Here is a 23,818-nt window from a genome sequence, read left to right on the forward strand (position 1 = left end):
CAAACGGCACGAAGATGCTGTGACATGATCAGTAAGACTATAAACTGTATTCATGCAAGAAATACGCCATCACAAACAGTTCTGTGACTTCACTCCTGTGTCACACATCTTTACTACAACATAGTTTCTGTCAGATAGCAGAAACAGAGACGTGATAGAAGAAGAAAAGAACAAGGGAAACGTGTCTGACCCTGTCGACAGGCACACACTGCACAACCGGCCATCTGAGTTTACTCACGACTGCTGTAGAAGAATGCAGCGGTGACACAACTGTATACATTAAAGTCATTACTACTAAACTCTTGACTGACGGTGGGTGTGGACACATTTTCCCCAACTTGTGGGAAAGTCTTCCCTATTTAAGATGCCACTCAAAGAGAATGCTGAAGTGAGGAGACATAATGAACTTTAATGAATCTGATATTTTGATGAATGATGATGTGATTGTCAACCACAGCTGTTAAACTAAATGTCCTCTTTAAATTCCACAGTTCTCATAAAGCGGACCCAGACCATTCGTTTGTCCACCCACGGAGTAAAAACATTTAGCATAAAAAAAATATTCTGGTAAATTGGGCCTATGTGTGAAATTACACAATAAGCTTAATAACAGGCGAAAGGAGAAAAAAAAAAATGTTTTAAAACAGATTTACTTTACTAATCAAATTAGCCAATGTTCATGAACATCATTCGTTTTATATTATTTTATGGAAAACATTTAGCAGTAACTTTAGTTTTTAAATGCCAAGTAAACAAGAAACACAGGTTTCCTACAGTATGTGCATGTGTTTGATTTGTACACATAACTTTTTGATGAGTAAAAACTGAATTTATTGTTTGTGGTTTCTGTAACAGAAATACTCATAGCTTGTTTGAAAAAAATGTGGTTTTAAATACCAGTGGACAAGCTTTGGTACAAATGTTGTGAACAATAATGTCATATAAATTACATTACAGTACGGATGGTGGTATTCATTATGCAGCAAAGTTTAACCATTCATGCCTATTATAATTTTGCTTTAGTGTATATGCTGCATGCATTTATGTTTTCAATAATGCTTACAAGGCTGCAAGAAGACTATATACAGATTAAATAATTGGGAACAGCGGCCTTAAAACAACTGCTATTTAACTTGTTCAAAAAGACTGATGGCAGCAAATGTACAAAGCAAAGCTGCTAACTATATTCATTCGCGGGGCTAGCAGAAATAAAATTTTGCACATTTGTTGGACATCTGTCCGAAACCACTTCTTGGAAAAACTACAAACCATGAGACTATAAGGAAATATTAGTTTTCCCAACAAATAGCTCACTTTATTTATATTCTAATGTTCACACAAGCAGATTTGTATTGCTTCACGCTGTAAGTAAATCAAAAATAAATAATTGTGACGATGAAGTGGTTAAGAGAGATGTGAAGTGCGAAATGGAGAGCAGCAAATAAGGCTATTTTCACTGTTGATTAATTTGTTGATTGTTTTCTCAATTAAATGAGAAAAAAAAAAGTTAGAAAAATGATTAAATATGTGGTTTTGTGGTTCCAAAAGCCCATCATGACATCCTCAAATGTCCTGTTTGGTCCACAACCCCAAAATATTTCATTTATTATCATAGAGAAAATAAATTGCATGATCAAAACTAAAAGAGTATTTTGCTGGTCTCAAAAAAAGTACTTGAAATACACAAATAGTACTGAAATTTACTGCAGTGGTGTCAGCATCCGTGTAGATGCTACTGGGTCAAATGAAGAAATAAAACAGAACAAATTAAAGATGTAAACCAGAAAATCAGGTAATTTAATACTTTAATACAACTAACTGACTGATCGTTGCAGCTCCGAGATTCAGCGGTGGGACAGTGCGGATGTAATTCTTCTCCATCTTTATCTCAGCTGATTTCATATGATGACAAGTGACTGTTTTGTTCTGGCAAATCCAGGATGGTCACACCATCATTGGGAGCCAGATTACATGACTGAGAAAAGACCCAATGACAGATTTTTTTCATCTTATTGTCTAAATTTTCTGTATTTTTTACTGTATTTTATTTTATTAAGTTTGAGACTTAAAAAAAACAAAAAAAACAACAACAAATAAATGATAACCTCCAAGCTCATTCAGGCTTATGGCAAGCATTGTTTATGCCTAAGTGCTGTACTCACAAGCACAGTGCAACAACAACATTTTGTACACCCAGGTATATTTTACAAAAATGCCTCCGTCATACATTTATTTTATTAATAATTACATTTTTAAAAATATCAAAGATACAAACTCTGTTTTCATGAATTTATTTAGAAATTACATCACTGGTGTTTACAATCTTTACACTATATTTGAAGTGAGGCACGAGGCAATAGCAAAACACGGGAAACAAACTGACTGACACATCCTGCACTGAGCAGGATGGTCACCCGCTCTAACCATTACACAGGACCTCACACACACCACGTAACCTTCCCGCAGTTAAGAACCTCAGCGACGACAAGGGCCTCATGTGGTTCAGTGATGTACTTTCCAGGTCACAGCAGCCTGGCTTAGAAGGTCTCTAAATAACAAACACTCTACCTTAGTGATTGTTGACAGGCTGTGCTCTTGAGCCTGCCAGCGATCTGAAATCAAGGTTTGCATTAATGCTGTAAACTCACGCAAGCCCTACATGAATAATTTACAACAGGCCAGAATGTGAGTAATGACTTTAATCTGTGCATTATTTTCCTACTTTGTCCTTTTAACTCCTTGTTCTCCTTGCACATGAAAGGGGTCAGGCCTCTGGCTTGTTTGCCTGTTCCATTATCTGCAGCCTCTAATGTCAGTGGTAAATTTCAGCAACCCAAACAAAGATAAACACAAGGCCCAGGGTCCCAGAGGTGGCCGCGACTGTTCAGCATCATCCCTGTCAAACCGAGGGTGTCTATCTAATCAGCCATCTGATGAGGCCATCTCTGGGGAGCTCAGTAACTGGAGTCAGGTCGGAGCCTAAAATATATTGTGTGCCATGCCAGCTGAACAGGCTGAACAAAAAGTATTAATGTGTAGAACACACAAAATAAAACTTGTTTTACACCCTCAAGTTTGTCTGACACGTTTCTACTGCAGAAAAAAAAACACAGCAAAAAGTATATTTGGATAAATAACCTAAATATATATATATATATATATATATATAATATTTATATTTAAATATAAGATCTCTGAAGTTCCAAGTTTACAGCAGCATTAGAGAACATTAAGTAAGAATGAATAAAAAACAAAACTGACTCACTGGTCTGCATAACAGCCATCATGTACAAGCACATAACTGTGTGAGAGCTTATGGACATTATCTGGGAACTTTCTATCTACGTACACATCCAGAAAACACAGAGCAGCATGGCTAACCCAGTGAAGTGGCCACTTTATGACAGCAAACACAGCACTCACTCACAGGTCTGGTGCATCATCTTGCACTGGGCAGGTAGTTTATATCTGACCTGTCTGAGCTTGTCTGGCTGCCTATGGTTTAATATGGGTGGGCTCATTAAGAGTAGCGAGACTCGGCTGTACAGTTTGTGTGTGTACCCGAAAACCAAAACAATGATCTAAGGGCGAATGAAAGCTGCTTAGAGCTGTAGAGATATTCAGTAGGTATAGCAACATGAGCAACTATTTCACAGCACATTTGTTTCAATGTTAATATTAGGTTACTCTGGCACTGACAATGGCAGGCACAGAAACACAAAATGTCCAGATGCAATTTGTACAAAGAGCATTATTACCATTTTCAATTTTCAAGTTTAATTTCAGTTTTCTCTGTATATTTAGATCAAATTAAAGTCTAGTGATGTCAGTGTTACTGTAACTGATTTGTTGATTAGTCAACACTCAAGAAGTATTTCACTGCTGGAAAGATGGTCTTAAACTAAGCTGTCTATGCAGTAGAAAGACACAAATAACTTTGAAATTGGTGCTACATGACCAGAGAAAACAGAGACAAAGACTTGTTGCCTTTGCTTTTGCTCAAGAGATGGAAAACCCACAACTACCAGAATGCAATGCACAAAACTTAATATCAAAAGTATCCCTTTAATAAAACAAGTCCTGTGTACTTACATTAAAAATAAAAAATGTGCACAAGTATAAAAGATATTAAGGGAGAAGTTTAATACTACTACTAAAAAAATGATAATAAAAAAATAATAAATGTAATATGTAAAAAATAAATCAATAGAATTGAATAATAATAATTTAAAAAAACAATAAATCTGTTTCAGTTTGTGAAAGATAACTCTATACCAAAAATGTAAATGAAGTGATCTAAAAATGTCCTAATTTGATTTGTAATTATTTAGAGCATGAAATAAATCTAAATTCAAATCTAAAATTGATGCACAATAAGTGGGATTTTTAGCTGGCAACAACCTGAGCTGCAAATATTGCAGTCACTGACACAGAAATTAATTCCTTACATTATGAAACAAACCGTTGACATAAAATCTGAGTCGAGTTACAAGTACTTAAAATGACATATAACCAGAGTAGCTGCAGTTTCTAAAATCATATGAACTAGGAAAAAATCATTTTACTGGCTCAGCTACTGACATGCAGAGCAGGACACACACTGCTGTTTCAAAACTGTTTGGAAAGTTTGACCTCTTGAAGGCACAAAAACCTTCTCCCTTAATGTTTTCCTCTCCTAACCTGCCTTGCGTCATCACACTTAAGAAGTGGCTGAACCATGAAATAATGACACTGGACTGGCGTACAGGGCTCTGCCTAGTGACTCATTTGCAAATATAAATACACTTTTTTTTGGAGAATCAGTGTCTTTCCAGGGTGTAATGGAAAAATTCATGCATATTTAATTTTATTCTTTAGCCCTCCGTGTATCGCTGTTAAATGCATTTGTTACTCCATTCTGCTAGGTGGCCCTAAAATCTAGTTTTGCCTCAGGACTTTTAAAAGCCTGAAGTGATCCTGGCTGTTTACATAAGGTTTCTTTACTGATGCATTTGATCCACAGGCTATTGCCAAGCCCTGATGTTATGTCCTGGTTCAAAGGAAAGAAACAAAAAGGCGCTGCTTTCTCAGTAACAGGAACATTAGGTTACTGCTGTAGTACAATATTATCATCTCTTGTCTTTGAGTTGCTGAAGACAGATAGATAGAGAGAGTAAGAAAATATATCTTTTGAATGTCATGCAGCAGACAGCACTGCAAGGAACATCTCTGGGTCTTAAGACTCGGAGCCTAGAGCAGACTTCCTTTCTTACAGCTCACACAGTACAAATCTCTCAGAGACAAGGGTGTCTGAGTGATCTGTCAAAAGCAAATGTCAATCTATTTTGTCATCCACACTCAGGGTTCTCGCTTGCAAAAGTCCCCGAGGGGAGCTGAATCTCAGCCCACCACTTTCTTTCTCTCTTCCTGCAGCCATATCGTCACCAAAGCCAGGGAGGAAGTGTCACATCAAGCCGCTGTGCCTCTGACAAGGGTTTGTGGGGAGGGCTGGCAACACTATTTACACAAACAAGCTGACACACACACACATACACACCATGCCCTTGCAGCTTCCCATAAATATCCTACAAGATGCAACTTTCCCCCACAAGCCACAAAACCCTCTCTCCCTCTCTGTCTTCAGTCCTCCTGTCAGACAGGTGCCCACGCAGCTGCCCATCAGCATCCCTCAGCGTAGCAGCCTGTCTGTCCAATGACAACATGCTCTGTCCTTCGCTCTCAGCACTGTTTATACAGTCAAATAATTCAGGGAGCCATTTATAGCCGAGGTGTCTACTGTAACAAAAATAAAAGGTAAAGCTTTCATACTTGAACACTACAAAGATGTTCACCTGTCACACAAGACGGTAACCTATATTCCACATTTATTATTTTTTTATTTTTAAATGTTCCACTCCTGCATTTAGCAAGGCTAAAAAGCTAGGTTTAAAAATCCTTGAAATACATGGCAGACAATAAGGATCTGCTAGGCATATGGACACATCGCTCCAATACTGATATGGGATATCAGGCCAATACTGATTCAAATAGCTGATTCAGTTATCAGTAACGATGGGGCCAATCTATTCTGTTCAATTCTATCTTTATAGTTTTAGCTGTTACATGATTTTAAGAAAGAATATAAAGTCCTGTTTGCACTAAAAGTTCACAAAGAATTTTGATTCCTGTTCATTTCAAATGTTTAGTATTTATACATCATTAAATCTCATTTATGAGGTAATTCTGATTTAATGTTTGTATTTTGATCTCATTTTAGGCAGTTGCATTGTTTCATACAGGAATTTTAACTCCTTTTTAAGTTTGGCCAATTTCTAGCCGCATTTACAAGGTATACCCTTAATTGTTCCTTAAGATTTTTTTTTTTTTACCAAATTTCAAGAATAGAAGAAAATTCAGTAAACTTTATCCATGTATGAATTTGTTACATTATGTTTCACAACTTACCATGTTTAAATTAAGCCTGGCGTTAACTTACACATAAAAGAATGATTCCAGTCACTTCCACACAGTGTGGCTTACAGCTTTTTGTTGTCAATAAGTCAGTTCATTGTTACATATCATCTCTTAATATTTAAAACAGTTTTAATGTTCATTTTTCGCAGTATCGGTACATCGGTACCAGCTGTGCCTTCCTGCTTCCTTTTATTGTTAGTGTTTACTTCAGTCATTCTGCAATTCTGTGCCACTAACCAAGAAAGCAAAAGCTATCCTTATTTTGTTATAGCCTTATCTTTTAACAAAAAGAGCCATTTTTGGCCAATCGTTAATTTTCCCCATGCTATTGAAAATGGTATTGAATATTGACATTTTTCAAGGTATAAGTACCAAAGTTGGAAATTCCAGTTTTGTGACAACATTAACATAAGTTATTAATTAAACACTGGTATGAGATTGGTACTTGCTATTAGCCTAAATCCACGGTGTATCAGTACTGAAAAAGCCGGATCAGTGCAATCCTTCGTTAGGCAAATGAATCACACAACTACAACCACATCTGCAGTATCCCATGTCTGCAAGCACACATTCAGCAGACCGCAGAGGAAAGTATGTGTGTGGCTGAGAGAGGAGAGTGTCTGTATATAAGATGAAGAAACATTTAAATGTTTGCAATCAGCCAGCTGGCCTGTCTAGATAGCCTTCACATCCTGGTGCACTGCAGTGTCAAAGCCTAAATGCACAGAGGATGTGCTCCCGTAAATATTTTGATTCAGCTCCATCATGTAGTGTACACACACACATCATGCTTGGGCTTGCAACTTGCATTGCCCATCAGATTCAAAAACGCAAAAATGTATTTTTAGACTGGGCCGCAAGAATACAAGCTGGAGGAAAAAGGGGATTTCAGAATGAAATAAATAAATAAGAACATTCCCGGCAGTAGACATAATGATAGGAAGCACTGTGTTGATTTTTTTTTTTTAAATCAAGCAGCTTTTCAGGTCTCTGGTGAGGCTCTCACGCTTGCTTACACAAGCAAAAGCTTTCAGTGGCATCTGCAGCTGCATTCATGCTTTACAGGTAGGCTGCAGGCTCTTCACACAGCTGCCTCTGGCAAAGTAGCTCTGACTCCAGGTGCGCCTTCCCCTCGACACTTCTTCAACACCACCTTCACTGCTCCAAGGGTCGGTGCCAGAGACGCAAACACAGGTCTTGGCTGATAACCATCCTTACACAATCTGAAAAAGTCACTTTACACATTTTTAAGGGCCACAAGTAGCTCTTACACCTTCCAACGGTTCATGCCACTATACGTAACCTCTGCCTCAAACACCAATATCCTAACACCTTCTAAAAGCTGCCAGACAAACTCCCACTCAAATATTTTCCACATATAGCACCTAATAAAATGGCTTGATGTTTTCCTTTCTCTGTCAGCAGGTTAGAAGAGACCTATAGCCCTTTTTTCAACACTACCATCTTTATTCTTTCAAATGAGATCAAAGACTAACTGGGATAATTCCTCCGAGCTCCAGGCTTTATCTTCTGAGCAGCACTGAGTGACAAGAAGAAGCTGTATTTTATCCCATGCTCTGTCACTGTTTTTCCCCATCTAGCATTGTGCTGCTTGATTGTACTCTTATGAGTCACAGAACCGCACCTGCGCCCATGTGTTAAGTACTGACAAATAAAAGCCCAGCGTCCATTTACACAACAAAGAGATGTAACCCGCGAGGCAACCATTCTTTCCCTACCTCCCTCCGTCTGACAAGACCGCAAATATATCACTTACTTAAGAGGAAGGCAACACACGTTCCTGCTGCTGTCAGAGGCTGCTTCTCTCCCTCATGCTCTCTGACAAACTTCTTTTCAAATACAAATCCAGAAACAAAACACATGCCAGCCTTTTATGTCGCGCGGCCTGTTCCATATTTGATTTTTTGAGAGTAACAGCAGCAGAGGTGACGATTATCAAAGCTCTGAAAGGCAAATCCAGTCTCAGACTCCCTCACCGAAAAAAAAAAGAAAGAAAAGAAAACCCTTTCATTGTTTAAGAAAAGCAAAGGGTGGGATTTTAGTAAACCGGTTGCTTCTTATTTAAAAAAAAAAAAAAAAATCATTGTCTTGGACCATTTCTAGGAATTTAAAGCAAGGCTTAATAAAACCTTTCCAATCCACCAGGGTTTTAACAATGAACATCTGACTTACTGATTTATGCATATTAATGAACTCCAACACCCCCTGTCTAAGCGAATGCAAGCTGAGCTCCACACTTCTCTGCATCCTAATGGTTTCTGCTCCACCGGGATCATTACCAATAGAAATTTCAGATATTCTGTGCTATTAATCTCTGTCTGTCCTCCTGTTCGGCTACGTAATGACTAATTAAACATCAAAAGAGCAGAGCTTGGGATCCGCTCTGACAGCCTCTCTTTCTCCCAGGAGAGGCTGTGAGGAGGCTGGACTGTGACAGGGCAGCACTGAAAATCAATCACCTCGAGGTGCACATGTGTATGCACGCACACACATTCATGCATGTACACACACGCACGGGCAAAACATTTACAGAAAGATGTGCCCTACAGAGACATGTATATACTAATATAACAACAAGCATGTACAAAACAAACATAAAAAGTCAGAACTTAAATTAACAGGCAACACTAATGTCACTGCTGAGCCGCAAAAACAACTGAATTCCCAGCCAAGAAGTGTGGCAGTGATGTCAAGAGCCCTCTTTGTGTGCAAGTGTTGAGAAGGAGGGCGTGTGTGTGTGCGTGTGTGTGTGTGTGTGTCCGTGCTTAAGTAAGCTCACTGTGAAATCTATTTATATGAGAGGTAGATGATCTTCCACTCACAGATGAAGGCAGGCCAGGAGGGACCTTGCGAACCTTTTTTGTTTGTAGAGGATCTGTGGAGAGATGAAAGCACATCTAGTCATTCGAAAAAGAGGCGACAATGAATCTGCTGTAAACAAGCTTTACCTCACCACCAAAATGTAATCTTTGGTATTGTTCTGTATGAAATGTTATGTGTGATCAAATCAGAATTTTCAGAATAAGTGCTGCAATGTTTTTTATTTGCATTCACTTCACCTGTCTAGTCCACTTCCACTTTATTCCTCGATATATTTTTTAATTATTCATATTTTTTTATTTTTCTAATCTTTTGCCTGTAAAGCACTTTAAATAACCTTTGTATATGATAATGTGCTATATAAATAAACTAACCTTGCTTTTAATTATACTTGTTATACACCATGCTATTTGAATCAAGACTAATCACACTGATGGAGTGAGTGGTTGAGTGAGTTTTGGCGTTGTTAATCAAAAAAAAGTTTTGTATTATACATTAATTTTTACTTTTAAAAAGAGATATACATTGCTTTGGTTAATAATTCCCCGTAGAAAGTGAGTCATTGCACTACTTGTTACATTATTTTTGACTAAATTCACAACATCGCCTGAGATGCATTATCATGTTATTACAAATCAACAATAACATAGCGTTAAAACTTACTGTACACATGTCCACATATCAGCACAAAACATGGATCAGGAAAATCAAGATGGCCCTGCAGTCGGCTATTACTGCCTCAAAATGAAACAAAATGGATATGTAAAGGAGGTTGCTGCATAACAAATTCACTCAAGCTGCTCGCTAACCAAACCATGCTTTTACAGCAAACTAGTTTAGCTTACTTGACATGTCCATCGTTAAAGCAGCGGTTATGCCTCATGAGGAGGAGTCTCTCAGATTGTTTGTCAGACAAACTATTCCTCCACAGAGTCAGTACAAATTTGCCCAGGCTGAAGAGCCTCTCCACTGGTGCTGGAGAAGATGTTGCTGCTGTCGGCATGCTTGATCATTTATGCAGATAAACTTATAAAGAACTAAAGAACTTATATAGCCTATATAGCACAATTTGTGTCGTAATTGTTTGACAAGTACCTGAAATGTGATTAGAGCAGTGACCACTAACTATGTCAACCCCACCTCAGGTGTGGCAGTTTTGGTAAAATTATGTGTGGAGAAGCAGTATATGAAATAAGACTTGACTTTTTGAAGACTTTTTTGCTGTTTTTTTCCCTGCACAGAAAAAAAAGCCATCGGCCGGCAGCTTTGATGCCAAAAAACCTGACCATGTTTGTGGTAATCAAGGCTGCTTCGAGGGCATCATATTAAATGCATCCCTGCCAACTGTAACTGCTACAGTTGACTCACTCCACAGTGGCACTGGATTAAAGAGACAATGTGGCAATATTATCCATTTGCTAACAACGAGATTGATTTAATTATATTACTGTTGTCCTTTTTCATTAATCTTAAAAAAACAATCCTTTTATACTTTTGAGGAGTTTTGAGACTTGAGTAAAAGTGTGTCACCAAGAAGAAGTACTTAGATTCTGTTAATTGAGAGATTTTATTGCATAAAATACACTTGTCCCTATAAAATAGAATGTAGGGCATTTTTGTTAAAATCATTGAGATGGCACTGACCGACGGGCGAAGGATCTTGCAGAGGACGTCTTCTAGGGTTGGCTGCAGTGAATGAGTAGAAAGGAGCAGCTGACTTTCCTGACGGAGTCACTGGACTAGGACTCGCCAACCCGACATCCGATCTTACAGAAGGAGGCTAAAGGAGAAGACAAACACAAAATGCTTAAAATCAAAGAATGATATCAGCTTTCATTGTCAGAAGTGAGTGTGTTTGCTTCAGCTGTTTGTGGCAAAAATATCTTCAAGTCTGCTAGTAATTTCAAAGCCCATTAACTGCATTTTTAAATTGTCCCTATTGCGATCTACATTAAACTTAAACTATTAAGGATTTTGTCCTAAATAGTATAACAGTAAAAAGCATGCAAGCATTAACAGCATGCTTATTGCAAATAGCAAACATCATAAGAAAAAAACAATATAAAGATGAAGAATTTAAAAAAAAAAATGTAGTGATTTGTGTGAAGTGAATTGTTTTTAGATTATAACATTTAACTCCGGTCTGTGTGTCACAGACCTTGAACAACGTTTGAAAGCTCACCACGTCATCCCATCACCAATATCTATTTAACCTCTACAACCCTAACAAACTGGGCTAAGAGCTCAATTAAGAGCTTGATCTAATTAGTGTAATCAGCTGAAGACCAGTAGAGCAGGGATCATATGAGCGAGTACGATTCAGAGCGATGTGTAGTAGATGGCTTGTGAGCTCGCCTCACGTGCTCCCTGTGGAATCAGCAGGCTGAGGATTGACACAGTGACCACTGGGATCTTTCCAACAGCGCTGATTTTTTGATTGACAAAATTGGACAATTTCAAAACCAATAATTCTTAACTAAATTTAGAGTAAAAACAACATAAATGAAATGTGCAATAAAAAAATAATTACTCTGATGTAAAATGTAGGTCATGAAAAACTGTCAGAGGCAACATAACACAAATGTTATGAAAAAATGTCTGGTTCTATAAAATGACAATTTGGCAGCGGAGCTTCAGCATTCAGATGACACAACAGACCCACTTCTTCTCTTTTTGCCTTTGTTCAATGATGTCGGATCCCTGCAGCAACACTGGCTCTGGCCTCTTTTACACTGCTGTAGCTTTTCAGGGAGGAACCACAAAGGAGTCGTGCAGATTTTGATGCCTGTGACTGTCTTTGTGAACACCTCTGAAATACTTTAATTTACCCAATAATCAGTTGATATGGGCTTTGGCATCTCACTACAAGAAAGGAGCAGGCAGTCAGACAAGAATCACAGAATCAAACTCTTGTAGTTTAAATTCTTTGTCATTATTCATTTTTTAAGAAACTGAGATTGTACAAAATTCCATTTTAAAGGGAGGTTAGTGGTAGACTCTGCGACACAAAGATTCATAAATGTGTCAGGCAATTTGTGGGAAATGATGTACAGGTCAATTGTCTTTAGGGCTGTCCTCTGAAAGTAGAAGATTCAAATCATCAGTAGTAAACTCCTCAGTCAACTGAGATTATTCAACTCATATAGTTGGCGTTTTTGGGTTGTTGCTGTTTTGTTATTTTATTCTGTCAGTCAGTGTACTTCTGGGAATTTTTAGGTCCACAGATTTTGTTACAGAGTGAGTGCTCTTTACTTTCACGCTGCTCTCCTGTAGAGGCAGCTGCAGACTGAGACCCAGGGTATGTCTGAGTGAGACGGAGGCAGCTGCCCGGAGGAAGAGAGGCTTTGCCAATTCAGGCCCCCAGATAAACTTATTGCGAGAACGTCACTTTCACCCTGAACGTCCTGCCAAACCTCTTTCAAACTATTTTGAAAAATGGAAATGGACTGAATAGTCGAATTTTCAAATCTTATTCAACTGACATAGTTCTGATAGGTAAAGCTCTAATTGTCTCAATCAATTATTTGACTTAATCAGCTGATAATACACACACTTACACGTGGTGAGGGCTGTACATCAATAGGCCTCTTTGGGATATAATGAGATTAAAAGTTAAAAATGTTGTGTCGTGTGACTCTTGAAGTGGTTATTCATCTTCGTAATGTTGTTATGGCTGATCCAAGCATACATTCTTTGCAAATTTTCTGTGGAAGTAAATAGATGTTTTAGTCCTCCTGTTTGTGTTATTCAACCACAGAATTTTTACTAAGCTGCAGCTGCAGATCTGCACACATCCCCCACATCCTAATCAAAATGTCTTCAATGGTATTCCCTCGAAAATGCCTTAGAAGCGTCATTTTTAAATTTCCACTGTATCTTTTCAAAATTGTCTGTGTAGTCATTTTGTGTAATTTTGTAAGATTCATTCAAACTAATTTACAAAAAGAAATTGATTCCAAAGAGAATTTTTAATGACAAAGACTCCTCTACTTTACTTTAAACAGATTGTTCTGAAGAGCTGCAAAATCAGTCACCTATATTTCAAAGGCGGATATAAGGATACTTGACGTCAATGTTTAACATTTTAAGGATGCATTCAATTTCTCATGGGGTTAATAATTTCAAGTGAATTGGGGTTATTTCTTCTTTAGCCTTAAAAACTCTTGGAAAGAGTAAGATCTTGAAATCAATTCTAAAATGAACAGGAGGCAAAAAGAAGTAGAGTTATGTTAATACGTTTTGGACTTCAGTCCTGGCAAAAGCCTGACTGCTTTGTTTGTGGTAATTATGATGAAGGGAGCTCTTATTTAGACAGGAATTGAGGGATTTAAAATAATGCAGCCTTCCCTTTTTGAAATCAGTAGAAGAGAGGCAGGGTCTAATTTTAGCAACATTTAAAGGGAGCCAAACTTAGGGGGAAATTATTGTTTTCACATCTATCTATCTGCACTTGCTCGGATAAGATTGCCTACTTATAGCAATACTGATTAAATTGTTTTCAGGTCAACTAGTTTCTTGGTATTTGGGGAATGAGGAAGCCGATTGTATCGAAATTGTATATAGTTGTGTTTTGAACTCACATGACAACTTGGTGCTCCAGTATTCTTCCCATAGCCAGGAAATGGAGCCCTCTCCGATTTGCCTGCAAAAACATACAAAGGACAATAATAACACCTGTTATCTTTTGTGATACCTGAACACACACACCTAGATTAACACCAAATAAGATTACATACAGTGATTGTTTTGTTATGCAGTGCTGTATGTAAGATGAACAATCGATTTGCTGGTGTAAAATGCCCTCAACTTTAGTGACAATGATTTATATATATGTAATTGTAATGTAACAATTGACACACCTAAAGGCCCAGACACACCAAACCAAAATCAAAGAACTATTGGCGACGGCCAACTAGTACGTACTTGCCTGAAAGAAAATAACTCTCCATACCAAGAGGTGGCTGTTTACATCACTAAAAAATGAAACCAGAAGACCAACAGGGTGGATTCAGGACATTTTGATTAAGACACATTTGTTTTGATCTCATGTCCTTGTAAGTGGTTTGTTTGCTTTCCTCATTTTTGCACGAGGCTGAACTGCCTATCGGAGTGATTTCATTATCGGCTCAGGCGCCGATTTAACATGCTAAGTCGGCGACCAGGGCCAACTAGAGCGAACGATGCAGGACACACTGCCAAAACTAGGGTGGCAGACACTCATCGACGGCCTGACACTGACGGACCATCGGCTTGGTGCGTCAGCGACCTAAAAGGTGTTGTTGCGATTACTGAGTTTTGTTTGTGTTCTTTCACTTTGGTAGTATCTGATGGGCTGCAAAAAGAAAAAGAAGAAATTGCATTAAATATATAAAAATGTATTCCCCCGGGTCCTGCAACAATGGTGTGTATGCTAAACGTACTACGCAATAAACATACGGTAATTTAGGGTCCTAAAAACAGCCAAAACCAAAACCTGCACTTCTGTAAAAACGGTATTATATGTTATAGAGTTTTCAGTGTGCCAATGAAATTAAATAAATATGAATTGCTGAAGAGTGATAATTGTCAGGGAGTCCTTTTATTAGCATCACATTTGGCGTGTACACCTCAAAGGAAGACTCCCCAACAGCCATCAGGGGAAAAACAAAACTTACAGCTCACAACACACATGAATCATAAACATCACAATATCCGAACTCAGCAGTTCTACTCCCCTGGAAAAACAAACAAACAAACAAACGAGTGCTCCTCGGGGAGAATGATGAATAACTTTAACAGCGTCGTACATTATTTTTGTCAGACTTCCAAATATTATAAGCACAGACACAAGCACTGGAACTAAATTCTGTTTACTCTGGGGAAAAGGTAAATATTTTTTTTTGTGAGTTTAAAACTTGCATAGCCTGGATCTTTTGTTACACAATGACTGATCTGAACATTGCTTTCACAAGCGCAGGTGAACAGAGGCACATCTAAGAGAATTCACTTGTGCTTATCTGCGCAGTCCTGCAGGAGACGGTTGTTCTGCATCTGTGCAGACTGTCTCTAGAGACGAAGGCAGCTGAGAAAATCAGGAAAGATGGTTAAACTAAAAGCTGAGGACGGGTGCTGCAAACTACCATCCACCATAAACACTATGATACATGTTTTCAGTTTGTCTATATCGTATCTGTCCCTATCAAACAGACCATAAAAAACACTGGCAAAACTGCTTCCCCTCTAACAATAATGCGATACAGTTCTGAGCCACCGCTCTCGCAGAAGGAAATAGGATTAAGTTGTCCGTTACTATTGTGGGAGCATGATGAAACATCTCCTTTGACAGAGAATTTAAATTTCATTATTTTTTGTCTAATATCTAAAGATGCTTTAGTAGAATTCATTTTCATTCCTAAAATGTCTTCTGAGAAAAAGGAATTAACTATTTATAAGCAGCATGTGTTTTGTCACACACACACTGTGTCTTTTGTGAATAATTGATGGTCACTGTTGTAGTTTCAGGGCCCACCGGGGCAGACAGATGTGTTTGTGAAAACAACGTCTCAGTCCACACACTATGAGATGGAAAAGCAGCCGCACAGCGCCCCCAAAAACTGTGGAGACTGACAAAAGGAAGTCTACAAAGACACTCAATCAACAGTGAAGCCTACACTTAGAATACACAGCATGCGTAAACATTTACTCCATTTGTAAGCAATGAGATACTGCCACTTTCCAAAAAGACGTTTCGTGTTATAATAGGAAAGTGCTAGTATAAATGAGCGAGAAAAACAGTTTCACATTATTTTCCCTTAAAATTTAAGATGCAGGCATTAAATCGGCTTCTTTTATGCAACTTTTAAGAAATACACTTCATACACTTTTCAGTTTATAAAAAAAATATTTATTTGACAGTATCACATATGACAGTACCCTAAATTTTTCTTATGTTGTATTTTTCATTTATATTTTTCTGACAATTTTCCCGTGTATTGCTCTTATATCTTTTTCTTTTGTGTTGTGTTTTTAAAAAAAATCCTGTGTGTGTTTTGTGATTTTAAGTGTACAGCACTTTGTGACGTTGGTTTTGTTAAGTGTTATATAAATAAACTTATTATTATAACTGATGCTTTCCCTTTTTCTCCTACAGGGAGTTGTCAACAATGTCTTAATTTTTACTTGCTTCTTTTCTAAACACAGCACTGAGTATATCAAAGCCTCCTTGGGCAAATTGAAGCAATGTCCAAGCTTTGATTCAGCCCACAAGCCCTTTCTTTTTAATCTCCAACCCTGTAGCCTATAAATCTCTCCGAGAACACATAATAGACCTGAAATGTAACAAAACATTTTCTTCTTTAAAGCACTGACTGAACCATGTTGTTCAACTGGGCATTGGTCTAGATTTGCTAAATCTGAGAAAGCATTCAAAATTTGACAGATTTGGTTTAAGAGGCAGAAATGTACATTTTGGAATTAGAATTGCAAGGCGCTAAAGCTACTATTGTCCATTTAGTATATTTAGAGGAACAGATCAACACAACTGAATTACTACCATTTGAAAATAGCTGTCTGTCATGACAGAAGCCTGCTATTGAGCATCAAATGGCTCCCCGTCCTCTTGAATTGAAAGGAAGATGTTCTGGGTCTATTTGACGCACCAATTTTATATCCAATGTGTCTTAAGGATAATTAGTCACTCTTATTTACTCAAATGAGCAGTGTGGAGAATGAAGTGGCATCTAGCAGTGAGGACTGCAGATTGCATCCATCTGAAACGTATCCTGTTTGCCAAGCATGAACTCCCGGTTAGGATTCCTTCATTGTTCAGGAGGTTTTGATCGGGAGCCAGTCTATCCGCAGAAGTCTTTTACTCTCCAAAATAAATGAACTCTGAGATTTTGAACCAGTAGCAGCACTGAATAAAGCAGTTTCACATTATGATCCGTATTCTTTCAATGCTGTTGTGCTCATCGCAGTCGTGCTGCTAGCCTAGCACCTTCTGATGTGTGCTCACTTTTTTCTCTGATAACTTAAAATCCAGAATGTTGTTTTTTTTTTGCTGGAGCCAAATTATCCACAAAGGTCTCTTCTTCTCCAAACCAAACAGACCCAGCGATTTAAACAAAAACCTGAATAAAGTAGTTTCATGTTAAAAATCAATATTTTTCTGACACTGTTTGTCTCAATGCAGAGGGGCCGCTTACTACTGTGGCTGAAGCAAAAACAAGATTGGCTCTTTCTAGAGTAAGTGTTTGATTTATCCATTCTGGGCTACCGCAGAAACATGGTGGAGCAACGTGGCGGACTCCATGGACGAGTCATTCCACAGGAAAAAAAAAACCCCAAAACTTTACGGTTCTTGTTTTCTTATTTTCAGGTGGTTATACACTAAAGAACAAAACCTAATGTTACATTCCATTTCTGCCAATATATCATCCTAAATCCTACACACTGGACATTTGAAATTAAGTTTAACTTATGTATGATGTTGATTTTTTTTTCAAAATAAAAAAAAATCAAAATCCCTAAATAGAGTGACCACTAAACATGGCAGACCCCAGATTTGTGTGCCGTTCCCTCCCCCACCTCTGATGACCTGAATCAGCCAGTGAGAAGAGAGGGATGCGGCAGTGCTCAGAGGACTGGCCACGTGGATCAGGGATTAACTTCAGTATCGTGTACAGAGGTCGTGGATGAACAGGTCTCTTAGTTTGTTTAGACTGTCCTACTAAAGATGCAGACGCTCTGCAAACTTTATCTGACCACATATCTCTACCCCCAGTGTGAGAGGGATAATTAGTCTCCTCCATTATCTTGTCCTCTTACTAGAAACAACTAGCAGGTATTATTTTTCTTCCTTTGTAGATCAAACAGATATTAAAGAAACAATCTGACACAAGGCGATCATCACTTTTAAAGCCAATCCCTCATGTCCTTATGACAGTTTAAATCCCTTTGTAGCCTCTTAAACTTTAAAGCGACAGCCTGAGAACAACTTCTGCTTATAACAGACATTTACAGTTTGCGACTACTTGGCTGAAATGCTTTTCAAATTTCAGGAGAATGCATATTTATGATGCTGAAATAAAGTAGAACAAAGTGATATATCAAGCTGAACATAATGCTGGGTTGGCCGGTTCTAAAGCCTGGAGCCTAAATTAGCTGAATAAAATATACCCTTATCATGCCGTGACACAATCTCCTGTCTGACGCACATAGACTGTAACTCACTGTGAGGAAAATAGGTCACTGTAATAATCTCTATTTCCCAATAAAAAAGTTAACTCAAAACAAGCAGTTAAAATTTAACTTCCCTGATTAAAGTATTTAGTTAAAAACACAAGCTTATAAATCAAAGAGTATTCCTACAATGAGGGAAGGAGAACCAATTAAAAGCAGAATTAATTTCATTAGGTAGAGGCTTGTTATTACCAAAGCTTTGTTTTTCCTCCCCTGAGCAGGGCAGCGTGATCACGGCCTCACAACAAGAGCAACACTATTATTGTTATCATTATTTCTTGAGTAGGCTCATTTGTTCTGTGCAGGTCTACGCGGGTGCTTTCCTTTTGTGTCACAGGCCTACTAATGAGTCTAAAGTGCTGTGATTGATAGGAAGCAAAAGTCATTATCTGCCTTAAAACAGCAAAGCGTGCAAAAGACAAAATGCAAACAAGCTACATGAGTAAAGTGGCCTAATTACTGCAATCACCATCAATAATATCAATTTAAGTATGCAGACTGCCATCACATAATATATCACTGAATGCAATGAAAAATAAATCTCATGAGGAAAAAAGATCCATCCATTCTGATTAAAATATTCTGTGAAGCTGCTTATTAGCATATCGCTCAGAGGTGTGAAGGTATAATTATGATTGTGAACATTTTTAGCGCAGAAGAACATATACTAGACAGCATGTTTCCTGACAGGCAGATTACATTAGTTTCTAAACTCCTCTCCACTGGTTTCCTGTAGCTTTGACAAAAAAAATATGGGAATTAATAACATGTTTGTTTGTTTTTTTACATTTTAATTTTCATTCAAAAATGTGGTAGGCCTAACTTAATTCATCTGTAAAAATGTGTAGCATACACACAGAATTATAAAAAATGTTTTGACATTTTGTCAACTAAAGTGTGCGTCATACGTCTACAGCTTGGCGAATTTACCTCATTAGCTGTGGCTAGTCTCGAGTCTCCCTAGCCAGACTAGCTAAGGATTACCCACCCAAAAATGGAAGTTCTTGTTAGGGAAATAGAGAATTTAATACTGTGTTGACAGCTTGCTTTCAACGCACATGCTGCAAACTTTAAGTTCCAAATACTCATAAACAGCCTACTGCAGAGTGGCCACCTTGAGGCAAACATATCAACAATCAAGGCTGGTACCTTCATTTGAAGGCTAAACTATGTTTTGCAGCTCCAGACTTAACATTATTATTATTATTATTATTATTATTATTATTATTATTATTATTATTATTATTATTATTTTATGGGCTTTCAGTATGTGCAGCCATGAAACCAATTGGAAAAAAAAGGCGACCACAACAAAACAATCAAACGCTTATGAAGATCTGAGTGTCAAGCTTAATCACACAATGCCATGTGAATTTCAAGTAACACCTAATTCTCAGCATTTCACCAGCAGTTAAAGCTTCAAGACGTCTTGCCTACATTAGAGTATCTCTCATTGTAACTGGAACATCTACACAGGCTAAGTCAAGCTGGATAGGAAGCATGTGTGAATGACTATCGTGAAGTCAATACACGGGTTTTAAAGGCATTCAAACATTCCTAAAATTGTGTCACTCAAGGACTTTTGCGTACAAGTTGTAAAGCCACATTAGTGTCGATTTCACTGAAAGCTTAGGTTGCCTGAGGGCAAGGTTTTGTCAGGAAAGAAATCATTGTTCCAATGTAAGGCACTCTGAAGCAGGATATCCTTAATAATGTGCCTGTATCTGGCAAATTATTTGAGACAACACATCCTGATGATATTTGAGTGACTGTGCCCAGTTTCTGCTAAATATAGCACTTTGTATTGGACATCAGCTATTGCTTAACCAGAGCCCAAAATCTTGTGCTTTCACTGTGTTTTTCCATACTCCGGGCTGCTGTCATGTGCCTTTTATCAGGAGAGGCTTGTTTCTACCCATTCTGCCCATACAGCCCAAATTTTATGAGTATTACACTGTTATCATTCTTCCGGCAGGCTCTTTCATTGCAGCCTAGATAGTGTATATTTCTGTCAGTTAAACTTCAGGTTCTCTGCCTCCTTGCCTGGTTGCTCAGTTTTGTTGGAAAGAGCAGCTCCAGGTCTCACGTTCCACTTTTTCTTACTTCCTACCGATGAAACCTGCTGAGCTCTTGCAACCTTGGCATTAAACCCACATTCAGTACCATCCTGGACACCCATTTGTAAACAGCTACACTATAAAAGATTGGGGTTAAATGCTTTGCTCAAGAAGACTTCTACAGGTTTAACTGAAAGAAGTAGTCTTTCTGTTTTGATTTCTTTACACCCATGTTTTCTACTGTTGCACAGGTTTTAACCAGCAACCTTACAGACATGAATTTGCCTCTTGACCTGCACTCTACATGATTTCTTCTACAATAATCACAGTAGAATATGAGTGGAGCCAGACCAGAGTGACATATTTTTTTGGTGATAATTTCCTAAACAGCACTGGTCAACCAAAGCACTTCAATGTTAATGTAACTTATTAACTTAATCGAACATCACAAACATACAAAACACCCAAATCACCTCTTCACCAAGCACATAGAAAGCACCAGTGTACCTGTTCATTTTCAATAATTAAACCTTCAAGTGTGAGCAATAATTTTTTTATTGTGACGCGTCCTCTAACTATGTTAATGGACGTTTATTTTTCATGTAAACATAGTATCTGTGTGTGTGTATACCAGTTTGGTTTATGCACAATCATTTCAACAGGAATTAATGAGTTGAAAGGCAGCATTTATTTTACTCCTTCTGGGAGTGAATGGGAACAGCAATTTTTGTGGCCACCGCAATTTTTAAGAGTAGTCCAGCAGTGAGTGAAAGCCCTGCAGCTAGCAGCGGCCAAGCAGGCTGCAATCCGGATATGATCACACATCAGTTTACATCACTCAAAGGCTTTGCCACTGTAAGACTCTGATCATTACCCTAATCTTCTGACATTATTTTTTAAAAGATCCCTACAGAGACAAACCTTTTTGTAAGAGTAGGATCCTTTTTGTTTAACCAGACACAGCCACAAAATAGTTATTGCCAAACCCACTAGACTCCATTTAAACAAACAATAATTTTAGTGTGTACACTGCTAGCATATATTAAAATCTCAGCAGGTGAATAAGGGGTTAATTTCAAGCCAGAGCTGATAAATTCTGAAACAGTGAGAAGACGAATCAAGAGCATTTTTGAATTTTCTTGTGTTTCTATCATCTCTAAATGAAGTATGTATAACATATTAAATATACTCTTCCTTTAAATGGAGTCTGGTGGGTTTGACGATAGTAATTTCAGGGCTGTTTCTGGTCTAACAAAAAGGATGTTACACTTTAACAAAAAGATCCGTCTCTGTGGGGATACTGAAAATAACAATCTTAGCCTCTCAGTGGCAAAGACAAGCACTTTAAGCGCACATACATTAACACTGCACCCTTGAATATGTGAATGAGAATGCAAGCTCACACAATCAAAATCCGTCAATGGTCAGTTGGCTATTGTATACAACATAAAGCGGAGTTGGTAAAAAAATACAATATTTAACTACACTGGCAAAGCCATCCATTTAAAATAACATTTTAAGTGTATAAAGTATTATTTGTAGAAAAATCAAAATCCTCAGTCTAATTCTAATTATAGATTATTACTATATTTAACTTGAGTTGCGTAAAATTATCTAAATCAAAATTTCAATCCAGTTCAACCTCAGCCACCAACATGTTGAGGTAGTGAAGTGAATAAACAACATTAAGTGCTAAAATTGTACTGAAGGAGAACAACCTAGCCAGTCACTCATAGTGAGCCTCCTTATTGATCGCAGGGCTGCAGTACAGCCCTTCATCCTGATAATGTGAGAGGTAGTGACCTAAGCGTCCCCAGGGATCAATTCAAAACCCTCACCACAAAAACAGCCAATTAGTAAGTGTGCTTCGCCGCCTCTCCGATGCAATCCAAGGGCCTCTTTTTTTTCCATCCAGAAAACAAGTCCATTTTCCTCGCTCCAAGTAAAGCAAAGACCATGAAAACAAACACATAATACAGGATGAGGAAATGCCGTTAATGTAAAAACCGAATGAATTTCTCACACGCCAGCTCACTGGGTTTGTTTTTGTCTCTGAGCACACATGTGTTTGCTGTTGGTGTCCGTGCTCATGTTCCCGTGTGACGACTTCCATGGCACCTAACCACAAAACATTAATCCTATCAAGTTAATAGCCCATTTCTTAATGTCAGACCCCCATCAGGACTCATTTATGGCAAAAAGAAACATTTTAATAAATCTCTATTGGTAGCTCCAAGACCTAAATACTGCCGCTTTGTGTTGTTTTTCTGCTGATTTTCATGAAAAGGAGTGGAATACAAGGACCTGATCCTGTGATGATTAAATCTTGGGAATACTCTATCTTTTATAATGTCACATTTTGGCCTCTCTGGACGGCTTGGAAGAAAAAGCTAGACAGCCTCCGTGGTTACTAATACATTCCTCTGGCAAGAAGAGACGGTATTAGGACAAATAAGATGTACACCCACTCACTTTTCCCCAAAACCTTTTTAAAATGCATTATTTTGTTTCCTTTTCTCAAGAGTTTATGTACATTCATCCCCTCAAAAGTGGTTTGATGCTTCCACCCGGTTCTGTCTGGGTGAGAGGTTAAGTGAGTGTGGATGAGGACACAGGGAAGGAAGGCAGCGTAACACATCAGCTTCCTCCCTGGCCGGTTGGTGAACGTCTACAGCCCAGTATCGGTGACAACAGCAGGATGGAGAAGCATGATAGAGCCACAAAACACTGAGGAAACATGTCTCCCCTGCCCTGAGCTCAACATTAATTTCTGCATACAGCCTTGTCAGCAGTGACATTATTCAAAACAGCGAGAGCAAATGTTAATGAGTTCTTATTTGCATATTTATTTTTTTCTTTGTTGAAATGTCACTGATTATTACGTACTATGATGATAAATGCATCTGCTCAAGCAGCCTGATGTGTAATTAGCCATTAGGTGGAATGAATAGATCAATTAAAGGAGAGGGACCAGGATTAAGAGAAATCAAACCAGGAGGAACACAGGAGTGAGAAACAAAATAACATATCAGGCGTGCAGGAGGGGGAAAAAAAGCGCACCTCCATTTAAATTAGACTAGAGATCTGGAAAGGGATACTAATCAAGGAGAGGTTTCTAAATTATCAGCTCAAAGATTTCAAAGATTTTACTGCACGTTCTTTAGCCCGGAAGTATGACTTTCAAATGCAGGAGCTGCCGCCCTTCGCACTAGCTAAACAGTTTATTTTTTCCTAAAATCCCTCACTGT

General features: G+C 38.1%; 1 protein-coding gene across 6 annotated transcripts in view; it reads right to left on the minus strand.

Moving 5' to 3' along the window:
* The window catches only part of tcf12 (transcription factor 12), a 104,019-nt gene that overhangs the window by 39,517 nt on the left and 40,684 nt on the right, over positions 1–23,818 (minus strand). For all 6 annotated transcript variants that reach the window (XM_088077912.1, XM_088077908.1, XM_088077910.1 and 3 more), the window contains exons 6-8: positions 13,875–13,936; positions 10,939–11,074; positions 9,297–9,349 (exon numbers count right to left, since the gene is read on the minus strand). In XM_088077912.1, the coding sequence (XP_087934038.1) occupies positions 9,297–9,349; positions 10,939–11,074; positions 13,875–13,936 (251 nt within the window). The remainder of the gene's footprint in view (positions 1–9,296; positions 9,350–10,938; positions 11,075–13,874; positions 13,937–23,818) is intronic.

This window comes from Plectropomus leopardus, chromosome 1 (genome assembly GCF_026936395.1).
Source record: "Plectropomus leopardus strain MGB_pleo_1.0 chromosome 1, ASM2693639v1, whole genome shotgun sequence".
NCBI lineage: Eukaryota > Metazoa > Chordata > Actinopteri > Perciformes > Serranidae > Plectropomus > Plectropomus leopardus.